Below are 21,738 nucleotides of genomic sequence, written 5' to 3'. Positions count from 1 at the left end.
ATATGATGATACATTTTTCAACCACATCAAAGCATGACGTATAGCTCTCTGTTTCTGGTGTGTGTGATGATCAGTAAAAATTCCTTTTATTTATGAACATTAAGCTCGATGAACTTAACAGGCTGCACAGAGCGTGAAAATGAACTTAGGGGCCTACCTACCTGATCTTATTCGCAACTATACAAGTACTAGAAGTTCTTTCCTGGTTATCTTTTTGCACGGCTACTCTTTACAGTTTTACAGGCTGTCCTTATATAGAGCCTAACCATAAATGTATTCATTTTCCAGGGACTGCTGAAGGAAAGTAACTAAATCTGGTACAAAGCATTGCCTCTCTTTGTATGACATTATGTTTTTTGTAGCCTACATGGACAAATTAATGTAATAAAACGTGCTCAAGATTTGTCACTCTTTGTATTTGTGAAAACAAATATAATTTTTGTCAATAAAACGATACAAAATTTTCGGACTTTTATTGGAATTACTAAAAATGAACAAATTATTGGTTTCTCCCCGACAATTTCCAACGATATGATAAATGTAAAAATCGGCGGAAGAAGAATCAGAGTGAACAGGAAGTAGCTCTCAGCCAATCGGCTTGTGCAAAGCGTCCTAAGCTGACGTCAGCCCGGTACCGATGAACAACCGGTAGCGTTGAAGCGAGCCGTATGGTTGCCCGTCGTTTGTAGCTTTTGTCCGCTAGCCCCTCTGTCAAACGTGCAGACATCATGCCTTTCGATGTCAGGAGGTGAGTACGGGGCTTTCTTTGGTTTTTGTGTGAGACGTGAAGGGACGGCGGCGGTGTTTTGCAGTTTGCGAGCTCTGCATGAATTAACGGTTGGCAAAGCTTCGCCTACTAATGAGCGAGTCTTAAGTTGTAACAGTAGTGTTTCACATTAGGCATGAATGGGCCACATTGTCGCAGGGGGTGTAGAGTTTATGTTTAGTCGGCGGAGTGATGCTCAGGTATGCTCAGGAGTTTGTGTGGGTTCCTGCCTGCGCATGTGCAGATTTCCTCATCCATCCTTATATTTGCAAGACGTGAAGCTGGTTACAGTAACCTCAGGGCATAGTAACAGTTTACAGTGAACACGGTATGGCATTGCGGTGTGTGAAATGGTTTACTAAACGTGATGGCCTGATTTAGTTTGATTTACATATCAAAGCTCATTCTCCCAATACACAAAACTGGGTAAAAACATTCAGACTCATTAGCCACCTATACACGTTCAAAAATAGGCAACGAATTGTCAGAAATAAATCTTATCACAGGCATTGCAGAAATTCAGCTAATCTAATACCTGGGCAACAGTCACAGAGCTAATAGTCACACCTACAGGGCTGTTGAAACTGTCAATAGAGCACACCCTAATCAAAGACAGGATGTTTGCGCTCACCATAGTGATCACATAGGTGATCACAAATTCTTGTGATTCAATCCTTAACTGAGTGGAAAGTATTCATTTTGATAAAATCAAAAGATCTAAACTATCGGGGCTGCCTGCAGCTAACGATTCTTTTCATGATCAGTTAATCCGCACATTATTTTTATTCAATCATTTAGTCTGTGTGGCAAAAAGTAGTGAATGTCTTGTTCTGTTTGACTATATATACATATATGATGTGACAAAGAAGTGCAATAAATCCTCTTATTTCAAAGACTCAAACAAGACAGTGTTTGGTATTCTTGATTTTTGAACAAAAAATACTAATGATGAATCATTTATCAAAATAGCTGCTGTGTCAGGGAGTAGAGCGGTCGTCCACTAATCAGAAGGTCGGTAGTTTGATCCCCAGCTCCCCAGTCTGCATGTCTTTGTATCTTTGGGCAAGATACTGAACCCCAAATTGTGCCATCAGTGTATGAATGGCGGCACGGTGGTCAAGTGGAGTTTGCATATTCTCCCCGTGTCTGTGTGGGTTTCCTCCGGGTACTCGGATTCCCCTGACCATCAAAAACATGTTAGGTTCTTCAGTCAGTGCCATTGACGAGACACTGATATAGATCTGGAGTTGGTCCCCGGAGATGGGGGATGGGTTAAATGCAGAGAATGAATTTTGCAACATGTGACAATAAAGTGCCTTTCTATCCTTTCTTTGTGTGAATGGGCGAATGTGATGCAGTGTAAAAGCCCTTGAGTGGTTGGAAGACAAGCAAGGCACCATACAAGTACAGACCATTTACTGTATTTTTCTGTTGATTGACAAATCGTGTTAACTTTATAGATATATCCTACACAAAGTTAAGATGAAGGTGAAAACAAGGAGATACATGTGTAAATCGGTGTAAATACAATTTTTTCATTAGGGAACAGCACAGGATTTCCATCCTTGGTAATAATAATCTGGTCACAATATTGAATTTATGAGACCTGATCACAGCAGTGCTGAAAAAATAGTTGATTGATTGATTTACAGAAAGGTAATTCTTATAATCTGTTTATCATTTCAGTCATTTATAGAGCAAGAATTCCCAACACGCTCTCCTTCCAGTTTCTCCAGTGTGAGGATTTGCTGCTTTTCTCTGACTCATATAATTGTAAATTTAAAATGTTGGTCTGTTGTTTGGACCAAACAAGCGATGCGGGGCGGCTGTGGCTCAGGAGGTAGAGCGGATTGGCCGTTAATCGGAAGGTCGGCGGTTCAATCCCTGGCTCCCCCTGGTTGCGTGTCGAAGTGTCCTTGGGCAAGATAGATAGATAGATAGAAGCTAGTTTCCGTTTGAGCACTTAGGCTCAGTGTATGAATGTGTATGACTGGTGAATGTATGCATGTAGTGTAAAAGCGCTTTGAGTGGTCGAAAAGACTAGAAAGGCGCTATACAAGTACGGAGCATTTACATTTACATTTACCTTGGTGACTGATGATGAAAATGATCGTTAGTTGCAGCCCTAGATAACTTATGACCTGTCTGTCAAACAGTTGATCCCCGTCATTCCTACAGACCACAGCTGCGTTGTAATGACAGAATTAACCAACATAGAGAATGTGGGGCAACACTTGTGTGCACTGCAACAGTAGTTGTTTGAGGGTTGTGTGAGAGCGGGTGTGTTTTGGGGTTATGAAGTGATCACGTCCTGCTCAGACTCTTCACTTGGTGCCCTAATCATACGAAACCTGTGTTGCAACAGCTGGAAATAGCTTGATTGATCAACTAGGCCTTACTAGTTGTTACGAAGGTTTCGCCCACTCAGGGATCCTGAGTGGTTAGTCAACAGTGTGAAGAGTGTGTAACAGCATAGATTACCGTAGGTTACAGCATGTGCTAGGGAAAAGGTCAATTTATTGAATGTTAAAGGATCAGGGCTGTGGAAATCCTGTTAAAACCCTAAAACCAACATTGAGTTAGTAAATCTCTCATAACTCTTGGATACCTGTCTGTGGCATTCACCCACGAGCTCATTGGGGTGTGTGTGTGTGTGTGTGTGTGTGTGTGTGTGTGTGTGTGTGTGTGTATATAAATGCCTTTTTTAAAATTGATACACAACTTGCAACGGCGTTAATGCTGTGAACAGATTGTGCAGAACAAAGGTCAGCCTAATAATTAGAATAACCTCGTTCAGAATGACTAAACAGCCGCTCTTCAGAATGAACTACTGAATAACTGAAAGGCTTTTGTCCTCAAAGTTAATTGACCTTGAGACTATGTCATTTATTGACACACGTGAGCTAACCTGATGATGTAGTGTGTTTGCTCCTGTGACAATTAGATCACGGTGGCTTTAGAGCTTCAGTAAGGATGCTCAGTGTCAATACATGCCATGTTTATCTTGACAGCGATGGGTGACTGTTGGCTGTTACCTGATACTTGACGCACGCTTCAGCCAGATGGCCGAATAGAAACCTGTGTGAAGAAAGACGCAAGCACATGTGTTACCTTCAGCTTTTGATGTGAGATGATCATATGTGAGAAGAAAAACACTAACCATCCGTTATGTGGGTTCACTCAGCAATATACGAAAGGAATGAACTACTGTCTCGCTATGACTCATTTGTAAGATATGATTTATTTAGTAAGGGCCCTTCCTTGAAAAGCGGCCCTGTGGTGTCAACAGAGAGACGGTACACCATGTCCTCACTTATCTCAAAACATCTCAGTCCTTTTACAGAAGACTGAGCAGAGGGAAGTGACGGAGGGAGATGTGTTGACTGCAATTCAGGAAATTACAAACATCAACGATGGACCGAGAAGCGCACTCTCATGAGTCAGCAGTAATATTCATGAATACAAAGTGTTCTGGGTGAAGAAAATTAAGTGAAACTGAGTTCTCACTCAACCTGAATGCATCAAAGGTGTCGCTGAAGTATTTAACTACATTATGTTATATTGTATTTGTATAAGTTTATTAAAAAATATATAAAAATGTCTACTTTAAAGAAATACAAAGAAGATTTAACGTTTTACTAAAGTAAACTGGTGTATTTTAAACAATACTTAATGGTGCTGCACCATATACAAGTCCAATTTAACAAAAGTATATGGATGTCAGCCTATTGGTCATATATTCATATTTTTAATTAGTGCAGTATGAGTTGTGCTTCACTGTACTTTTTGAAATTAAGTCATATATTAGTTTATTCATTGTGACTGAAATGCATGTTAAATCCACATACAAGTCTAAGGATTTAGACATTTTTAAACAAAAGTGACATATGCTGAAGTTTAATTTATTTAACAATAACTGTTTAGATATTTGCAATGCAACAAACATAACATATGTCAGAATTATCATCATATATCATACTTCAGTCTACTTTAATCTGAATTATTCAGGTGTCTCTCACGGTCCTTTGATGGTAAGCCACAATCAGGCTGTAATTCACTTTAACAAATGTGGTTGCTCATAATACAAAGACCAAATTAGGTCTGCGCTGGCCTCTCTGTATTATTAGGATTTTCATATTTATTGAATTAAACCTACAATCATTTTGTAATAGGTGAATTTATGTATTCATTGATCTTTCTTTTTTTTTGTCATTTGTGAGTTGTAACTCACTGTTGACAGAAATGAAAGACTGTTTAATAGGATACCTGGTATTTTGAGATAATAGACATCAGTCGATTCCTGCACTCACGAGGCTGATGTATCGTCCTAAATGACAGCAGATCTAATCTAAAACCATTACTGGCTAGCGTTAAATACTGTGTTGTTATACTGTAGAGAATAATACAGTTGAATGAACTTCTTTTTTCTCCCTGAAACACCATATTCTGAAATCTACAGCAAAAATTTGATGTATAAAAACACGTTATTGGTATAGTATATTGCTCTCTGCATAGAATATTGATATTATACCCGACTTTACTTTGTTTTGATATCAGCATTATATATCAGCTTTCAGCAGCCCTGCCCTTTAAATATCGGCATCGGCCATCGATAAACCCCGTATCGATTGACCACTAGTTGACAGGGTGTGCAACTAGTGCTAGTGCACCTGGTCGGTCATCTTTAAACTGCAAGATAGTGCTGGTGAGCCAGTGGTTTAATTCCATTCTGCCAGTAGGACGAGAATGATCACCCGCACTTTCTTTATAATGCAAAAACAGCTTAGTCAGTGTCAGTCGTATCATAGCAGAATAATCAGTCTGTGAACCAGCAAATGATGTGGTTACATGGCCACTTTACCATGTGAATATGAATCGAGTAAATATTGTATCAAATCAAAATCAAGATAGTGCTGTGATGCCATAATATTAATTATGTTTGCGTCTCTATCCCTTCAAGTCGAATTCAGACATCATGTCTTGTGTCCAGATATAATCCAGACTGTCTGCTGTGCATCCATCTGAGGCTATTTACAGCTCACATGCAGCATCAGATTCCGCCTCGCGTCTCCAGTGACCAGTTCACTGAGATTTTGTTTCCTCGCTCATATTCGAATTTAGTAGTTGGAAACTGACTGCTAAAAATATGCATCTGTGATCCAAGTAGTGAGGATTTCTGTAACTATTTATAACCTGGTCCATGATAAAAACTTCAAAACTGTGTTTCAAAGGCAAATCAACTGCACTTGTGACGTAGCTCGAGCATTTTAGAGCATGCTTAAGTATGTAAAAATGTTAATGGGATAATTTTAAACGTATGAATAAGTATATTAAGATGGCTTATTTTTATGTGAGGGAATATAACTAAGATCTGTGGCTATCAATTGCTAAGTAATATTCACACATGATGAAAATCTATTTATTTAACCTCTAATCTAACTATCTATTAGTTCATTATAATCTCAGCAGAATATTTGAAATGTATTAAAAGTTGTTTATATACATCAGAATTATCTCAATATAATTTACCTTCAGATGTTGTTAAATTTAGATGTATTACATTTTCTAAATAAATAAATCATGTATTAAATGTATAGTCCCCTCCAAAAATATTGGAAGGCAAATTCCTTTGTTTTTGTTGTTCACTGACAAAGACATTTGTGTTTAAGATCAAAAGATGAGAATGAGAAGGGTTCAGAATTTCAGCTTTTATTTCCTGGTATTCACGTCTAGATGTGTTAAACAACTTAGGACATATGACCGTTTGTATTAGACCACAGGTGAACAAAAGTAATGGAACAAATAATCTTAGAGTAAATAACATTTATAATTTGGTGACATAACCCTTGCGTGGAGTAACTGCCTCAAGCCTGCGAACCATCAACATCACCAAACTGTTGCATTCTTCATTTGTGATGCTATTTCAGGCTTTTACCGCAGCTTCTTTCAGTCCGTGTTTGTTTTGGGGTGTTTCTCCCTTCAGTCTCCTCTTAAGGAGGTGAAATGCATTGATGATGAATTGACTTGGCCAGTCTAAAACCTTCCGCCGATGAAGTCCTTTGTTTTGTTGGCAGTGTGCTTTGGCTCATTGTCCTGCTGCATGATGAACTTCCTTCTGATTAGTTTCAATGCATTTCTCTGTAAATTGGCAGACAAAATGTTTCTGTCCACTTCTGAATTCATTCTGCTGCTACCATAATCAGTTACATCATCAGTAAATATTAATGAACCTGTTCCAGAAGCAGCCTTGCACGCCCAAGCCATGACATTACCTCCACCATGCTTCACAGATGAGCTTGTATGCTTCGGATCATAAGCAGTTCCTTTCGTCCTCCACACTTTGGCCTTTCCATCACTTTAGTAGATATTAATTTTGGTCTCATCAGTCCATAAGATTTTGTTCCAGAACTTTTGCAGCTCATCTCTGTTTTTCTTTGCAAATTTCAATCTGGCCTTCTGATTCTTCCTGCTGATGAGTGGTTTGCATCTTGTGGTGTGGCCTCTATATTTCTGCTCTGAACAGTGGATTGTGATACCTTCACTCCTGCACCATGGAGGTCGTTGGTGATGTCACTTACTGATGTTTTGGCAGGTTTCTTCACAGCTCTCACGATATTTCTGTCATCCTTGGCCGACGTCTGTTGCTCAGCACACCAGCAGTTTCTTTGTTTTTCAGGACAGTCCAAATTGCTGTGCCCAATGTTTGTCCAATGGCTCTGCTCGATTTTCCATCTTTTCTCAGCTTGACAATGCTCAGCTTGCTTTTCTCCCATAGACAGCTCTCTGGTCTTCATGTTGGTTTATCCTCTTTAACAGGAAATGCAGTCTTTATAGATTTGGATGAAAACTTAGACTAGTCATGCAGAGCTATTTAATGTTTGAACAATCAACCTAAAGGCAACACCTGGACAACAAGAAACATCTGTCAGTCACATGTTCCAGTAGTTTTGCTCACTTGAAATATGGGTGGGTTCAAACAAAGGGTGGTATGTCCTGAGTTGTTTAACACATCTAGATGTGAATACCACGAAATGAGAGCTGAAATTCTGAACTCTTGTCTCATACTCATCTTTTGATCTTAAACCCAAATTTCTTCAGTGAACAACAAAACCAAAGGAATTTGCCTTACCGTTCTAATACTTTTGGAGGGGACAGTATTTTAAAAATACATGACATCATAAATTTGTTTAAAAAAACAAAAGTAGTTTCCCAAGAGTTCACATAGATTTGCCGTTCAGTGCACACATCTCCCAAACATGCCAACTTTTCAATAACAAAAGTTCTCATTTCTGTTCGGACCACTTTGATTTGGAGTTTATACAACAAGTACAACGCGTCTCCTGAATTTTCCCCACAGGGAGAACATGTAATCTCTGAACTGAACTGAGCAGGATGCTTTCAAGCTTTTCACATGACAATTGTGTCACTATGTAGCACCTGCCTGGTGGCCAGGTCTGTGGCTGGGTGGAGAGGGAGTGAGGAAAGAGAACTTTTGCACGTAAAAGCTTAACATTCAGGAAGAGTGTTACTCTAGAAGTTATTCTGATCCTGATCCAGAATGGCCCCTCCCTGAGTTCCCCGCCCTGCCTCTCTCTATTCTGTCTGCCCTATATATCCTGCCAGGCCAGCTATTACCTCACAGTGATCTAATACTAATGGGAGATGGGTGCAGGAAGTTATAGATGGATGTGGATAAGAGACGGAGGGAAGCTGGCTGAGGTGTTTAGGGTCCAGGGGTCCTTGTGCGGTGGATGAAAACAAAGCAGTGAAAGCAGGCAGGAGCTGAGGCAAAACAGGAGAAGCAGCAGGGTCGGGGCTGGACAGGAAGCCCTCCCTCCCACTTCCTCTCCCACCCTGCATTGCATCAGCTGTGATAATTTCACTGGCAGCTCTCAGTGGAAGAAATGTGAACCGATGTGAGTGTTCTGGAAGGGGATGAGGAAGGAGAGCGAGAGGGGAGACGAGAGAGTAGGCGGGGTTTGCACAGGAGGCGATGCAGTTTGGGGTCGAAAATGTTTCACTCCCCAAAAAGGACATGAGCAAGAACTTGTGAACTTAAATAGTTTTGGTGTTGAGGAGCAGATTTATTCCCCCCCCGTTTTCAACTCCCCAAATAGGCAACAACAGTGTTTCACAAGAGGAGAACTAATTGTGTCGGGTGGGATGATGATCCTCCTCCGCTTCTGATTCACTGATTTACGCACAGTCCGTATTTTCTGAAAATATCCACGTTGATATTCAGGGGTCTTTTTAAATTTAGAGGAGAATAAATCTACAGTCTTGATCCTTCGCTGCTGGTATTACTGTATGTAATTGTTCTGTAACTTCCACTTACTGCAAAGAAGATCAAACCGTATAATTATATTTTGAAGTTCCTGTAGTTGTGTTTATATTCCAGTGTGTGTCTTTTCATTTGCGCATGTATTTATGTTGGCTTTGTGTTCCTGTGTGTATGTTGAGTGTCAGAGACCTTTGTTGGGGTCAGGTCAGGATTACAGAGCGCACATTCAAAGGATGAGGTGTAACCCTGTAAAAAAGAGTGTGTGTATGTTGTGTGTGTGTATGGCTGGCTGTCTGGACCTGTATTGTGTAATGGCGGTGGTCCAGAGCTAACATTCCACCGCTCTTCTGTAATATCGCACAGCCTTATGGGTACAGAATGTACTTCTTTTCTCAGCACGAAGTGTTTACATGTTCTATTTTTTTTCTCACTTTTGTTTTGTTTCCCTTTCTACCCTTCCCTCCTCAGATTCGATATCTACAGGAAAGTGCCAAAGGATCTCACCCAGCCTACATACACAGGGGCTTTCAGTGAGTAGTCCTTCACACGCAACAGGACAAAATCATTTTATCATATATTTTAGTAGTCCACATGTGTATCTGGTATCATTGTTTGTTTCTTCTTTATAATGAATGTTTAGGAGTAAATATGCAAAATTTCCCATTCAGTCACAAACTTACACTTTCTGGGTGAAAAATTTACCGCTCTCAGGTATGTCTATACAATATGCCAATAGGTGGTTAGCTTAGCTTTACATAAAAACTGAAAATGGGGGGGAAACAGCTGCCTGGTTCTGTCCGAAGGTAACCAAATATAATAACCATCAGCACCTCAGTAAACAAAAATCAAAAATTAACCCAAAATGAAAGTGCAGAAATGACAAATTATGGTTTATTGTTGTTTTTACACTTTGGTTTTTGTAAAGTTTGAACAAACAAGCTGTTATATATTAATAAGTGAGCATTAGAGGCACTGGTGGTGGGATTGTGTTTGAGGCAATCTAGCTGTATTCAATGTTTATGTGAAGCTCAGCTAACTGGCTATTGGCTCTAGCTTCATATTAAAAACCACAGCCTATCCTTTTTAGACTTTTGTTTTTGTGCAGATTAAACAAGATATGTTATGATGTTAATTTGTGAGTTTTAAACAGTGCTGGGAAACTGATTTTGTTATAGATAGAGCAAGGCTAGTTGTGTCCCCCTGTTTCCAGTCTTTATGCTAAAATATGCAAAGTGTCGCTAGCCGTAGCTTCATGTATAGCATAATGAACATGAGAGTGGAATAATAATAATAATAATAATCTTTATTTATAGAGGCCTTTTCAACAAGTGCAAAAACAAAACAGATAAAAACAAATACCCGATGAAAGCAAGAAAACACTTAAGAAACTACAATACATGTTAAAAGTGAAATTATATAAAATAGAATAAATAAAATGGACTAAAATCAGGAAAGGCTCAACTATAAAAGTATGTTTTAAGAAGGGAAATATGAGTTCACTGACTCAGCCGAACTGTATCAATCTGTGTGTACCGAAAATGTCAAACTATTACTTTAAATGTTTCTCTTAACCTGATTCATAACGAACCTTTCAGCAATTTCACTAGCTGGTTTAGCTTTAAAGTGTAGTAATAAAAACAGTTGGTTTTAATGTCTCAATATTGTTGTTGTTGTGTGACATACTGATAGGTTTGTCTGCTATCACATGTTTAGCTGTGTATATACTGTCATCTCTTAAATGGCAATAAGTAATAACTTAGCAGAACTTAAGAGGTAATATTCAGCATTAGTTTTACAGGCATACCTTTCATAAGGTAAATATGGTGTATTCTGATGTATTGAAAAATAATTTAGGAACGAGGAAGGAGTTTTCAGCTGTAATTTAAGTACTTACGTGAGACGTCGTGTGAGAGTCAGTCAGCATGGGGCAGTACCTGTTTGAGCACAACTAATTCACAAAGAATGTTAACAATCATGTTGAGAAGTCATCAGTTGAAAATTGAATGCTTTTCATGTCAGGTCATGTGTTTTCATGCTTGTCATCCATAAGTCATTGTGTAATCAGGGATTGTATTGATTATTCACTGCATGAAAGAACACGTAAGACCTGATGACACATTTTTGGCTTCTCTGTCCTTTTCTCGTATTGGTTATTCATTGGTCAGCTGATGACAGCGCAGGGTAGAACAAAATGTCAAACTCCATACCAAAATGATGAGCAGTGAATAGTGAACAGTTTAAAACTGATTATAAACACCTTCCTAGATGACAGGGAAGAGAATGGATTTGCTCAACGCACAGTTTCCACCCATGAGGAAATGGATGGACGTTCATCCTGTGCACAGCAAACACCCTTCCTGTCTCCATCCACTGTCTAGGGGTGAGGGCAGTGGGTTTATTTGGAGATTAGGCAACCTCTATCACTTCACTCTCGGCAGGTCAGCTCACATTTTGGCTTATGCGATTCAGAGGCAACCAAAAACAGACCCCCCCCCCCACCCCCCTTTTCACAAAAGGCCAAATGTTTGACCCTGTCTGCTTTTGTTATTCTGTTTCAGGGTCACATTCCTTTTGAGTAAAATTTTTACGGTGTTTACTGGGAGCAGTAACTCTGTTTTGGCCACAGGGGTTTTCGGAGCTGTTCTAGCTTTGGACATAATGGTATCAATCTGCGGTTTGACTGATTTTTTGACATAATATTTGCTTGTACTGATAGAAAATTCTCATTTGTCCGTGCTGTGTGGCGTAAATCAGCCCCGGGGGCGAAACAAAAATAAAATAAATGGCACATTTGAATACGGAAATGCAGGGCCAGTTTCAGATGTCGCCGACTGATTTATGGTGTCAGAACTCTGAGGAAAAAAGTTTCCTCTATGTTAGAACGAAGCAACTTTAGAGGCCATTTTATCCCATGTGTGAGCTATGGGAAGGATGAGTTCAGGTTTAAATACAAACCACTCGTGAAGTCTTTGTAATTCACTCGGCTCGTCAGTTTTTCCATTACGGAGCTGTTCAAAGTTTAACTCGGCATTGCGCCCTTTGAAGGCCGGGAAGAATTACTGTACAAGTCTTCAGATGAACCTCTGTAGGTGACCTATGTGTCATAGCGACACTCCCTATTGTTTGTTGGTTAAACATTACCTTATGTAAAGCCTCTGCCAGCCGCAGGCTTGGCTGTGATGCCCTGCCAACCACAAGGTCATGTGACTGTATGATCCTAGGAGACAGTTGCCACATAAACAAACCTCACCTGCTGAGTGAGAGCTTTCTGAGCGAGGCTCTCGCCACTCCAGATGGCCCACAGTTACGCAGACACAGATCAGTTCCTTCCATTTTTATCTTTAGTCAACACATGACAGAGTTTGATATGATCCTTTGGCTGATTAGTTTGACACATGAAATCAAACAAACTGCCTTCTGCTTTTAAGCTCCAACTTTATTTAGTCTCAGATGGAACAAAAATACTTATTATTTAAAGTCAATATATCTAATTTGGTTTCTGTCTGGCTTTTAGTTTAATCCTGAAGCTTCTTTGTGGGAGCCATTTTTGGGCCGATTGTCAGTGTGTCAGTTTGTCTGAGGAAGCCTAAAATGAGCTGTTTGTAGAACTGACGTAGCATGAGCTCACCTCTCTCAAAGCAAATATGCTGTAATGGCTACCTGTTGTGCTGGTATTTAATGTGTAATTAGTGGAAGAGGGTCTTTTAAAAACCTGCGTAATGGCAGACTTCACACTGTCAGTAAAACAGCTATTTAGGGAAATTTTTTATGGCCTCTGTGATTTCATTAATGTCAATATCTTAGGTCAGCCATTCCTAAAGCCTGGAAAAGCACAGCTCATTTGGTTTTCATCATCCCTTGAAATGCTGGGGTGATTTTAAGTTAATGTGAAAGACATACTTAAGATCAACAGTGACTGCAGTTTAAACAAGGCTGTCGTTCTAATGTTCTTCCTCTCTGCCCACAGTTTCCATTCTCTGCTGTGTCTTCATACTGTTCCTGTTCCTGTCTGAGCTGACGGGATTCATAGCCACTGAAATGTAGGTATCGCTGCATCAAATCTATAACTGTGTATCTTGTAATGTCAACAGGGACAGTCAGGGACTTAATCATGAATGACATTGCCCCCGTTATGATGTATTCTGCTGTGCCCATGTTGTAATCAATGAATGGAGTCGGTTTTCTCACAGGAAATTGGCTTTGTGGATGCGTCAGCCTCTTGGCGATATGTAATAACGGATGGCTTCAGGGAAGATGTGACTGGAAGGAAATTACACTGACAGAGCTACACAAATGCTCTTTCCTTGCAATTTGGCTGAAGATGAATCCTCGTCTGTTTAAAAGAACATGTTGATGGAAGAGAAAATTGTCTTTTTTTCCCTTCTTCCTCTCATTTATAGTTTGGTTTTGGTTTCTAACCATGTTTCTCTTGTATGTCCCATCACAGTGTAAATGAACTGTATGTGGATGATCCTGATAAAGACAGTGGTGGGAAGATAGAAGTGAGTTTAAACATCAGTTTGCCAAACTTACACTGTGATTGTGAGTATATACATAATATACACATATATACAAATCTCAATTTCTTTGCATTTCACTTCCTGTCTGTGTGTTTTTATGTTTCACATTGTTTATGGTCTCCTTTTTACGGTGTGTTTTTCCCCTTATCAGACATAATCATACATAGCCCGTCAGTTAACATGGCATATTGGCAAAACATAAATGATGACCTAGATAAACAAGTAGACTCCAAACTACATAATGGTTTGTTTACCCGGCTGTGTTGAGGCATGCTCCTAGATAACAGCTGATTTTCACCCAGCCTCAGGCCTGTGTTGCCTCCGTTTGATCTTGTGCTGCCACGCAGCCGTGAAACGAGTTTGACATAACGTTGCCTCCATTGGCATCGTCTGCCTCTACTTCGATGTCAGAGAAGTGGGCAAGGCCGGCTGGAGCTTGCCAAGACGGAGAGCAGTCACTGGTTATTTCCTCTTCATGACTCCCATCAGAAACTATGCCCAATGACACACATGCACACACACATTAGCGAGGTATGGGGGCAGCACAAAAAACACACATCCATTGGATTCAAGCGATATCCAAAAATGGCAAAGCTAATAAATGCTTGTGTGAAAAATGAAGTCCAGATTTCTGCGAGAGAGGCTTTGGCTTTGCAGACGCACAGCTGTTGGCCATGTGTGACGAGCTCACTCATGGCATACCTAAACAAAGGCCCTCTCCTGCCGTTTCCAATTAAAGCTCTTGATGATTGTGTGCATGGTGGTTTTGTTTATATGTAGAATTAGATTTTTTATTTTATTTTTTATTTTTTTGCAGAAATGTGGTGGCCCTCTTAAATACCAGCTCAAACACGTCTGTCTAACCACACTGCAGCTGCATGCAATGAGCAGAAATGTTCCCCAGCAGTTCTCCCAGCATGTTAGTATTGTGCTTCAGTTTATTTTCCGGGCCTCCAAATAAGTTGTCATCCATTACAGATTTACCTGGAGGGAGAAATCGTTTCATTATGGGAAAAGCTGGCATTTCCATCTCTTTTTTATTATTTATCTGCTCTGCTGAGCCGTTCCACAGTTGAACACTGTCTCCATTCACTGACCTTTACGGGTGGCCAGGTCTTGATTTGTGACTTAATGGAAAAGCAGAACTGCGTGTAATAACTGTAACCCCCTGCCCAGGATCCACTTCACATGAACACACTTCCAGTTCTAAATGTCTTAAAAAGGAGAAGCAACCAGCTCAGGCACACATATCTTATATTTGTGCACTGTATTTTGAGATGTGGATAGACCGTGGGGTGGGGGACTTGTCTTGAATGTCAAAGGTCAGACAGACGGCATGTGGAGGTTTTAGCACAGATCCAATAGACGTCCCTCTACCTAGTGCTGGCTAATACACAGCACACAGGCAGGCTCTGAAAATAGGCCACTGCCAGTGTGCCAACACATTGCGGCCTGCAGGAGGGGCGTCAGCAAAGTCTAGATGGAAAAACACAGAAAGAGGGAAGGATAGGTGGTCTGTTTGGACCGTGTGTTTACTCTGTGGTTCAGTCTCTGCAGTGATATTCAGATTTTCTCTCCATATTTCTCTCCTCCGGTGTTAATATAAAAAGTGCTTGTTTGACTGTAAAACTAAATAGAGCTGCAGATCATGATTATTGTCATTTATCATTTCTTTGATTTCCCAAGTAATTGTTTAGTCTGTGAAGAGTAAAATCTGGAAAAATGCCTTTCACAAGGTTGTGACAAGGGCTGTACACATCGATTATTTTTCAAGTCGATTAATCTAACAACTAATTTTGTGTGTTCTAAAGAAAAAAATGTTGATATTACTCGATTAACGTACCAATTTATCCAAAATAAATATCAAAAACATGTCTAATCAATAGATCAATATTTTATTCATTCATCCTGATGAAGCAAATTAGAATAATGACAATAGTAGCATATCTTAAAATGAATCCAATTTCCAGATTCAGCTGTTTTCTCGCTCATACGTAGCCGTTAAATTAAAACAGAAAATATGAAATGGCCGAACGTTGGATGACACACGGTGTGACTTTACGTTACCATGACAGCAGCAGGGCAGAAAAGATCAGCTGATGAACAGCCTGTTTGAGTTTAAATGCAGTTTTGAATAAATTGCCTACTCTATTTTTTGTCTCTTGCTCCGGTTTCTTCTTTTGGCATTTTGAAGCAGTACTTACAACCTGGTTATGATCCACCAGCGCGAAATGCGAGTACTTGCAATATTTCCCCCGGTCTTAAGATTTTGTTGAGTGTTTTCTTGAACTCAAAAACCAAAACAAAGATTATAATTTAAAACAGAGAAAGAACAGAGCTGAATCAGTTATTTGGGTGTTTGACCAATTGATTTATTAAAATTATTATTTAAAACATTCTCTGGTTCCTGCTTCTCAAATGTGGGGATTTGTTGCTTTTCTGTGTGTTTTGTCATTGTAAACATGTTTGGATTTTGAATTGTTAATAGGATAAAAGATTTTTAGACTGAACTGCTCACTAAAACTGATTAACTAATCTCCCCTAAAATTGATAATCGACAATGACATAAATGTTGATTGCAGCCCTAGTTTGTTATTTTTGCTCAACATATCACAGAAGAGATGCATCAATCATGAACTGTTAAAGGTTTGGAAGCAGCAGAGGAAGCTGTGTAATATCTTGTTTCTTATTCTTTCTTGTTCAGTATGTATATAAATTCTCTCATGTGTCTCTTTGTTGTTTCAGTGGTGGGTTTGGACATCCAGGATGAGATGGGCCGCCACGAGGTCGGTCACATAGACAACTCAATGAAGGTTTCTCTCAACCACGGTGATGGCTGTCGCTTTGAGGGAGAGTTCACCATCAACAAAGTAAGACCTCATCACATGGGGAAGAAGTAAAACCCGCACTGTTTGAATTACTTGCTGACCCCCATCTGGTTTTCTTTTGTTTGTTTTTTGTGTGCCCAGTAATCACATTATGATGGACTGGAGAAGAGGCCTAATATTTTGTACGACACAAGCTATTGGGTTTTAAGTTGTTTATTTGTCTGGGACTTGAGTTAAACATAGAGGGTGAGCCCGAGTCGATTACGGCCGACCTGCTTCCTCCTCCATTCTAAATTGAGTTATGTGAAAGGAAGAGCGCTGGGATCGGCTTGAGTTACATCTGACAGTGTAGTCTGGGCCCTGTTTGTCCTACCACCATCTTGTGCGTCACACTTTCCAGTGCATTTAAAATGATTAACCCAGCAGTTGCATGTTTAACAGTCTGGCTTGTGGAGTATTTGGAAATATTTGGAACGTGTTAAAGTGGGTAGATTTTTCTTCAGGAGGCAAGGACCATTTTGTTTCCAGCCCATTGTGTGTGTGCGTGCGTGTACTCAGACTTGGTCATTAATTAACGCAACGTGTTGCTGGTGCTTGTGGTGTACCTGACACAACCTTACCTAGCCCTGCGTGTGTGTGTGTGTGTGTGTGTGTGTGTGTGTGTGTGGGGGGTTTCAGGTACCAGGAAACTTCCACGTGTCGACACACAGCGCTACAGCGCAGCCCCAAAACCCTGACATGACCCACACCATCCACAAGCTGGCCTTTGGAGAAAAGCTCCAGGTCCTGGCACACACTAAAACACACCCTGGGTGGACAAAAATTGGCTACAGAAGTGATCTACAGTGTCAAGGCTAAACAAAGATCTCTTTTCTCTCTTTTGTCACACAGGTACAAAAAGTACAAGGAGCCTTCAACGCGTTAGGAGGGGCTGACAGGCTGTCATCTAATCGTACGTATGCACTCAACATAACCACATTTTTGATCATTCCCCACATTTTTATAAGGCTCCTTGCTGACGTAGAGTGATGCAATGAAATGAGACCCCTAGTGGACGTCTATCGAATCCAAACTGAGTGGAAACTTGATTCACGCAGCTGGCACTGTGTCTCTGGTGGAAAGGTTACAGGCAGTTGCGTCATTAATAAAACTGCATGTATATTTGGACACTAAAGACACACTAAAAAATTTTTTAAATAACTTTATTTCTCTTGCAGCGCTGGCCTCACATGACTACATACTGAAGATCGTTCCAACAGTGTATGAAGACCTATCAGGCAGACAGAGGTTCTCCTACCAGTACACGGTAGCCAACAAGGTGCTGTATTCCTGCTAATATCCCTCTTTTCTTTCCCTTCTTTCCCGTTCGATCATACCTCGTGTTGTTTTTGCACCTGTCATGGAAGCAGCGTGACCGTCCCAGCATATGGCCAGAGCACGTATCGCCGCGATAACTTGTGCACTCACCTGGAAGTGAAAGCGCACCCCTAGTGACTGGAAACGCTCCCTAGATGTCAACAAACCATAAACATACTTCCTAGAACTGTATTGACTAACAGCTGGGTTTTGGAGTAATAACAGCGCCGGTTAACTGCGAACCGAGGAGGATGAGCGCCTGTAAAATAAATATTCTGAAATCTCATTGCCCAGAGCACAAATAAAGGTCCAGCTAAGGCAGGCATCAGTGCCTGGAGTGCAGCAACAATCTTTTTTTCATTTATTATATTAATATTTTGCAGAAATGTGATTTATATAAACTCACTGATATCCATGTCATAACATAACAATAACTCACAAAGCAGTAGCCTCCTCCCTCTTACTTCATCTGTTTTATTCAGCCAGTATTCATTTTTAATGAATCATTTATGACTCGAGTGACTTTATCCGAAACCAATTCTGTAATGACTCGCAAACACCATTTCTGCCACTAGAGATATGAATAAAATTGAGATTGCTCTAAATTGATTTCTAAAGGTAATGGGATTAACTGTCTTAGTGTTGATTAAATTAATTTCTCTCGCCAGGCGCAGCTCCATAACCCATTCAAATTTGTAACACTCTCTTTTTCCATCTCACACAGGAATATGTTGCTTACAGCCACACGGGCAGGATCATACCGGCTATCTGGTTCCGATACGACCTCAGTCCGATCACAGTCAAGTACACCGAGAGGAGACAGCCCTTCTACCGCTTTATCACAACAGTGAGTGAATTCTTCTCAGGGCTTTGCCAGAAAAAATCTACTTCTTCTTAAAAAAAATCATTTTATTACAATTCAAGGTCTTTTAAAGGTCTTAAATATGGTGAAAATTGTGATTTTAGGTTTTAAACGTCAACTTAAAGTGGAAATAACAGATTTGTTTTAGCCACATAGTGGCAGCGGAAACAAAACACATTATTTTTTACCATTTAAGTTGATTTGGCTAACTTATGGGCAAACAGCTGCCTTTTTGCAATCCAGCAGAACAGAGGAACATTAGTGTCCATTTCGAATTTTGGTGTCTCATCTGGTGCATGTAAGTCCAATATTCACTCTCTTTTAGCTGTGGTTTGGTCTCTACCAACTCCTGCCTTAAAGCTGCACAAAATCATATTTTTGTAGGACAGAGGGTGTTGTATTCTGTACTGATGGTAAAGACCCTTGACGCAAATTTGTGATTTATAATATTGGGCTATATAAATAAAAATTATCTTGACTTGACTGTTATCAATGGGAAACAGTGTAACACAAAAGCCGTTGCTTTTAGTGATGAAGCCAACTGTGCAGTTAGTTCCTCTCAGCTCTCTCAAGCTTTCTAGCATCTTTCAGCTAATCATTAAGGTTTTACTGCATCTTTACTGTTTTGGTTCACTCTTGGCACTCTTATCAACTCTGTTTTCACCAGCAGAGGCAGCTTGTGAAAAAGCTCACCAAACAGACAAAATTAGCGACTAGCTGGAGAACATAGTGTAGCATTTAGCAGCTAAAAGACTGATATTTCCCTCAGGTGTGAGTGGAGGCCAAAAACAAAGCTAAAGGGAGAGAATACTGGGCTTATCGGGTGGCCGGAAACAGGACTCCAAGTAAATTCTAATGCTGTGATGTGTCTGCTGGATGTGTAAAAAGGCAACTGTTAGCTAACACGTTCACCACAACAACTTATATAACTTGTTGTTTTTTTTCCTTTATCTTTATTGGTCTCATAAAAGGTCTTTTGAAGTCTCAGACCTAAAGAGCTTTTAGGCAAATACGCTTATTTTAGATGAGAATATCGATACCTGAATGCTTGGCTCTGTCCAAAGAAAACAAAGTTTAATCTGTATAAAAAACCAATTCCTTTTACTTCCTGAATTCCCTCTATTTTTCTCTGCCTACTACCTGATCTTCTCAGTGGAGGAATTTTGGCGCTGCCTGTAACACCTCATTAGCAAAGTTTTCTGCTGACTGATAATGCAGGTCAGCATTTAATTGGCTGCCTGGCTGATGAGCTAAACCGTTACTTGTCTTTTGTGTTGTTTAGGTTTATCATGACTTAAGACATGGGTAGGATATGACTGTGCTTATAGTGTCATTGTGAGTCATGGCTTAAGATTGTGAGTCAAGCTGCAGCAGGGCTCTTTAGTGGATTCCAGCACATTCTGAGGTGTCAGTGCAATGTATTATTATGGTTGATTCAAAGCAGCTGATGTGTGTGAGCCATTTATAACCAGGAGAGAAAATCTTTTTAATTGGTGAAACTGACAGAGTGACTTGTTTTCTGTAGATCTGTGCCATCGTTGGCGGGACATTCACAGTCGCAGGAATCATCGACTCCTGTATATTCACCGCTTCAGAGGCCTGGAAGAAGATCCAGATAGGAAAAATGTCATGAGGACTGTTCCCCTCCCCTCCTCACACCTTATTTATAAGTGCAAAGTTGCTATCCTGTTAGCTAAATCCAATCCTGCTCAAACCAACTTCCTTTTGGAGACTGTATCATCGTGAACCAGCGAAGTGCTCCGGCACTCGATCTAACTAGCAGGCTACACGGCTGCGTCTCAGTTACTTAAGGTCCTCTCCTTTTGCTCTGGTGACGTGTGGACGCTGACTATCACATGTCCGCTTCCTCCGTTTTCAGTGTCAAGAGAGGAGAGCTCTTTTATTACTGTGGGGATTATGTCTAAATGTGTCAGGGTTCAACCAGTATGGATATTTGAAGGCTAAACCTGTTTTTTTTTTAATTAAGTAAAAAAGAATCTAATATTTGTGCTGATATTCAGTTTTTTGGTTTTTTTTAATCTGGCGCTAAAACCATGTGTGAAAAATCTCCATATAGGGACAATTTCAATTTAGAGTGGTATACAGACAAAAAGACATAAGTCAGTGTTTAAATTAATTCAAAAAGGGATCAGACAGGTCTATTGTTCAACCTGTATATCTGTCCAACTGTGCTGGGTTTGTTTCTCCAATACTGCCAAAAGAAATGTTTTCAGGTTTGTGTAGTGGGGCGCGAACTGGATTCTAATAGTATTTCAGTAGTTCATACTGTCCATAAAGGTACATTTTATATCATGTGACACTATTCTTTTCTTCAGCCATCATTTTATCTCCAGTATTCTCCAGAAACTGTCTGCCTTTTTAGGTTTACCATCAGCTCTCAGGCGTCTTGTCTTTCTCTTTCAGTGGCTGCCACTGAAACCTGAATTTCCTGAAGTTTCTTTCATGCATGTTACGGTAGATTTACTTTTTAGAGACTTTTTTTCCCAATACAGTGATCATTGTTTACCTTTCAGTCCATTTATACCAAATATTTCATCAGTGCTGTTAAAGGTCCTAGCTCTGACCTTTTCCTTTGCCTTTCAATTATTGCATAAAATAAAATGAATGTCTAATTTTTCCCAACAGATTGGTTAGGTTTGGTTTTTTTAAACACGGTACATGAATTTGTTTACTTCTTGTGTTTCCATGAAGTTGTAAATTGTCAGGAAGATTTGGTTTTGTAAGGAGAGAACTTGTAGGCCAGGATGTCTTTCCTCTTTGGTAATATTTTTCCCTTTTATACTGTAGTATAAAAGACCTCTGATCAAGGACGGTGATGACCACAGTCCCTCGGAACTGGTCTTTCTGGTTTATTTTCTTTTCTGTCTCAAATTACTCTGTAATGCTATGTGTTCCTCAAGTAAAGGTGCCATAGAAACCACTGTTGTACTAACCTTATTTTTGATTTTACTTCCTCATTTTGAATCCATTCTGTTTAGGATAGATTTGGTTGTACAAGTTTCTAAGGGAGTACTTTCCTACTAAACTGAGGTTTCACATAAAGGATTTTATATTCTGGCCTCAAATAAGTGAAAGAAATCAGTCAATTTCATAATTAAACCTAA

General features: G+C 39.9%; 1 protein-coding gene across 1 annotated transcript; it reads left to right on the top strand.

The window, feature by feature from the left end:
• The first annotated feature begins 592 nt into the window (after positions 1-592).
• Positions 593-20,365, top strand: ergic1 (endoplasmic reticulum-golgi intermediate compartment 1). Its single transcript, XM_038700311.1, has 10 exons — positions 593-748; positions 9,516-9,577; positions 13,015-13,087; positions 13,495-13,589; positions 16,313-16,437; positions 17,074-17,178; positions 17,287-17,347; positions 17,613-17,713; positions 18,476-18,598; positions 20,139-20,365. The coding sequence occupies exons 1-10, from the start codon at positions 729-731 to the stop codon at positions 20,244-20,246; spliced, it is 873 nt and encodes a 290-aa protein (XP_038556239.1). The 5' UTR covers positions 593-728; the 3' UTR covers positions 20,247-20,365.
• The last annotated feature ends 1,373 nt before the right edge of the window (positions 20,366-21,738 follow it).

The sequence above is a fragment of the Micropterus salmoides genome, unplaced genomic scaffold (assembly GCF_014851395.1).
Source record: "Micropterus salmoides isolate LMB-PRFRI ecotype aquatic unplaced genomic scaffold, ASM1485139v1 Ms_hic_scaffold_5, whole genome shotgun sequence".
Classification (NCBI taxonomy): Eukaryota; Metazoa; Chordata; class Actinopteri; order Centrarchiformes; family Centrarchidae; genus Micropterus; species Micropterus salmoides.
The sequence above is the reverse complement of the archived record's forward strand: the minus strand, read 5'-3'. Positions and strand labels throughout refer to the sequence as shown.

Bases quoted from the DNA above. Each gene is read 5' to 3' on its own strand.
- ergic1 (XM_038700311.1), top strand. From the start codon at position 729: ATGCCTTTCGATGTCAGGAG. The intron at 13,590-16,312 runs GTGAGTATATAC...TTGTTGTTTCAG, and splicing joins GCCAAACTTACACTGTGATT to TGGTGGGTTTGGACATCCAG. The intron at 17,179-17,286 runs GTCCTGGCACAC...TTTGTCACACAG, and splicing joins CCTTTGGAGAAAAGCTCCAG to GTACAAAAAGTACAAGGAGC.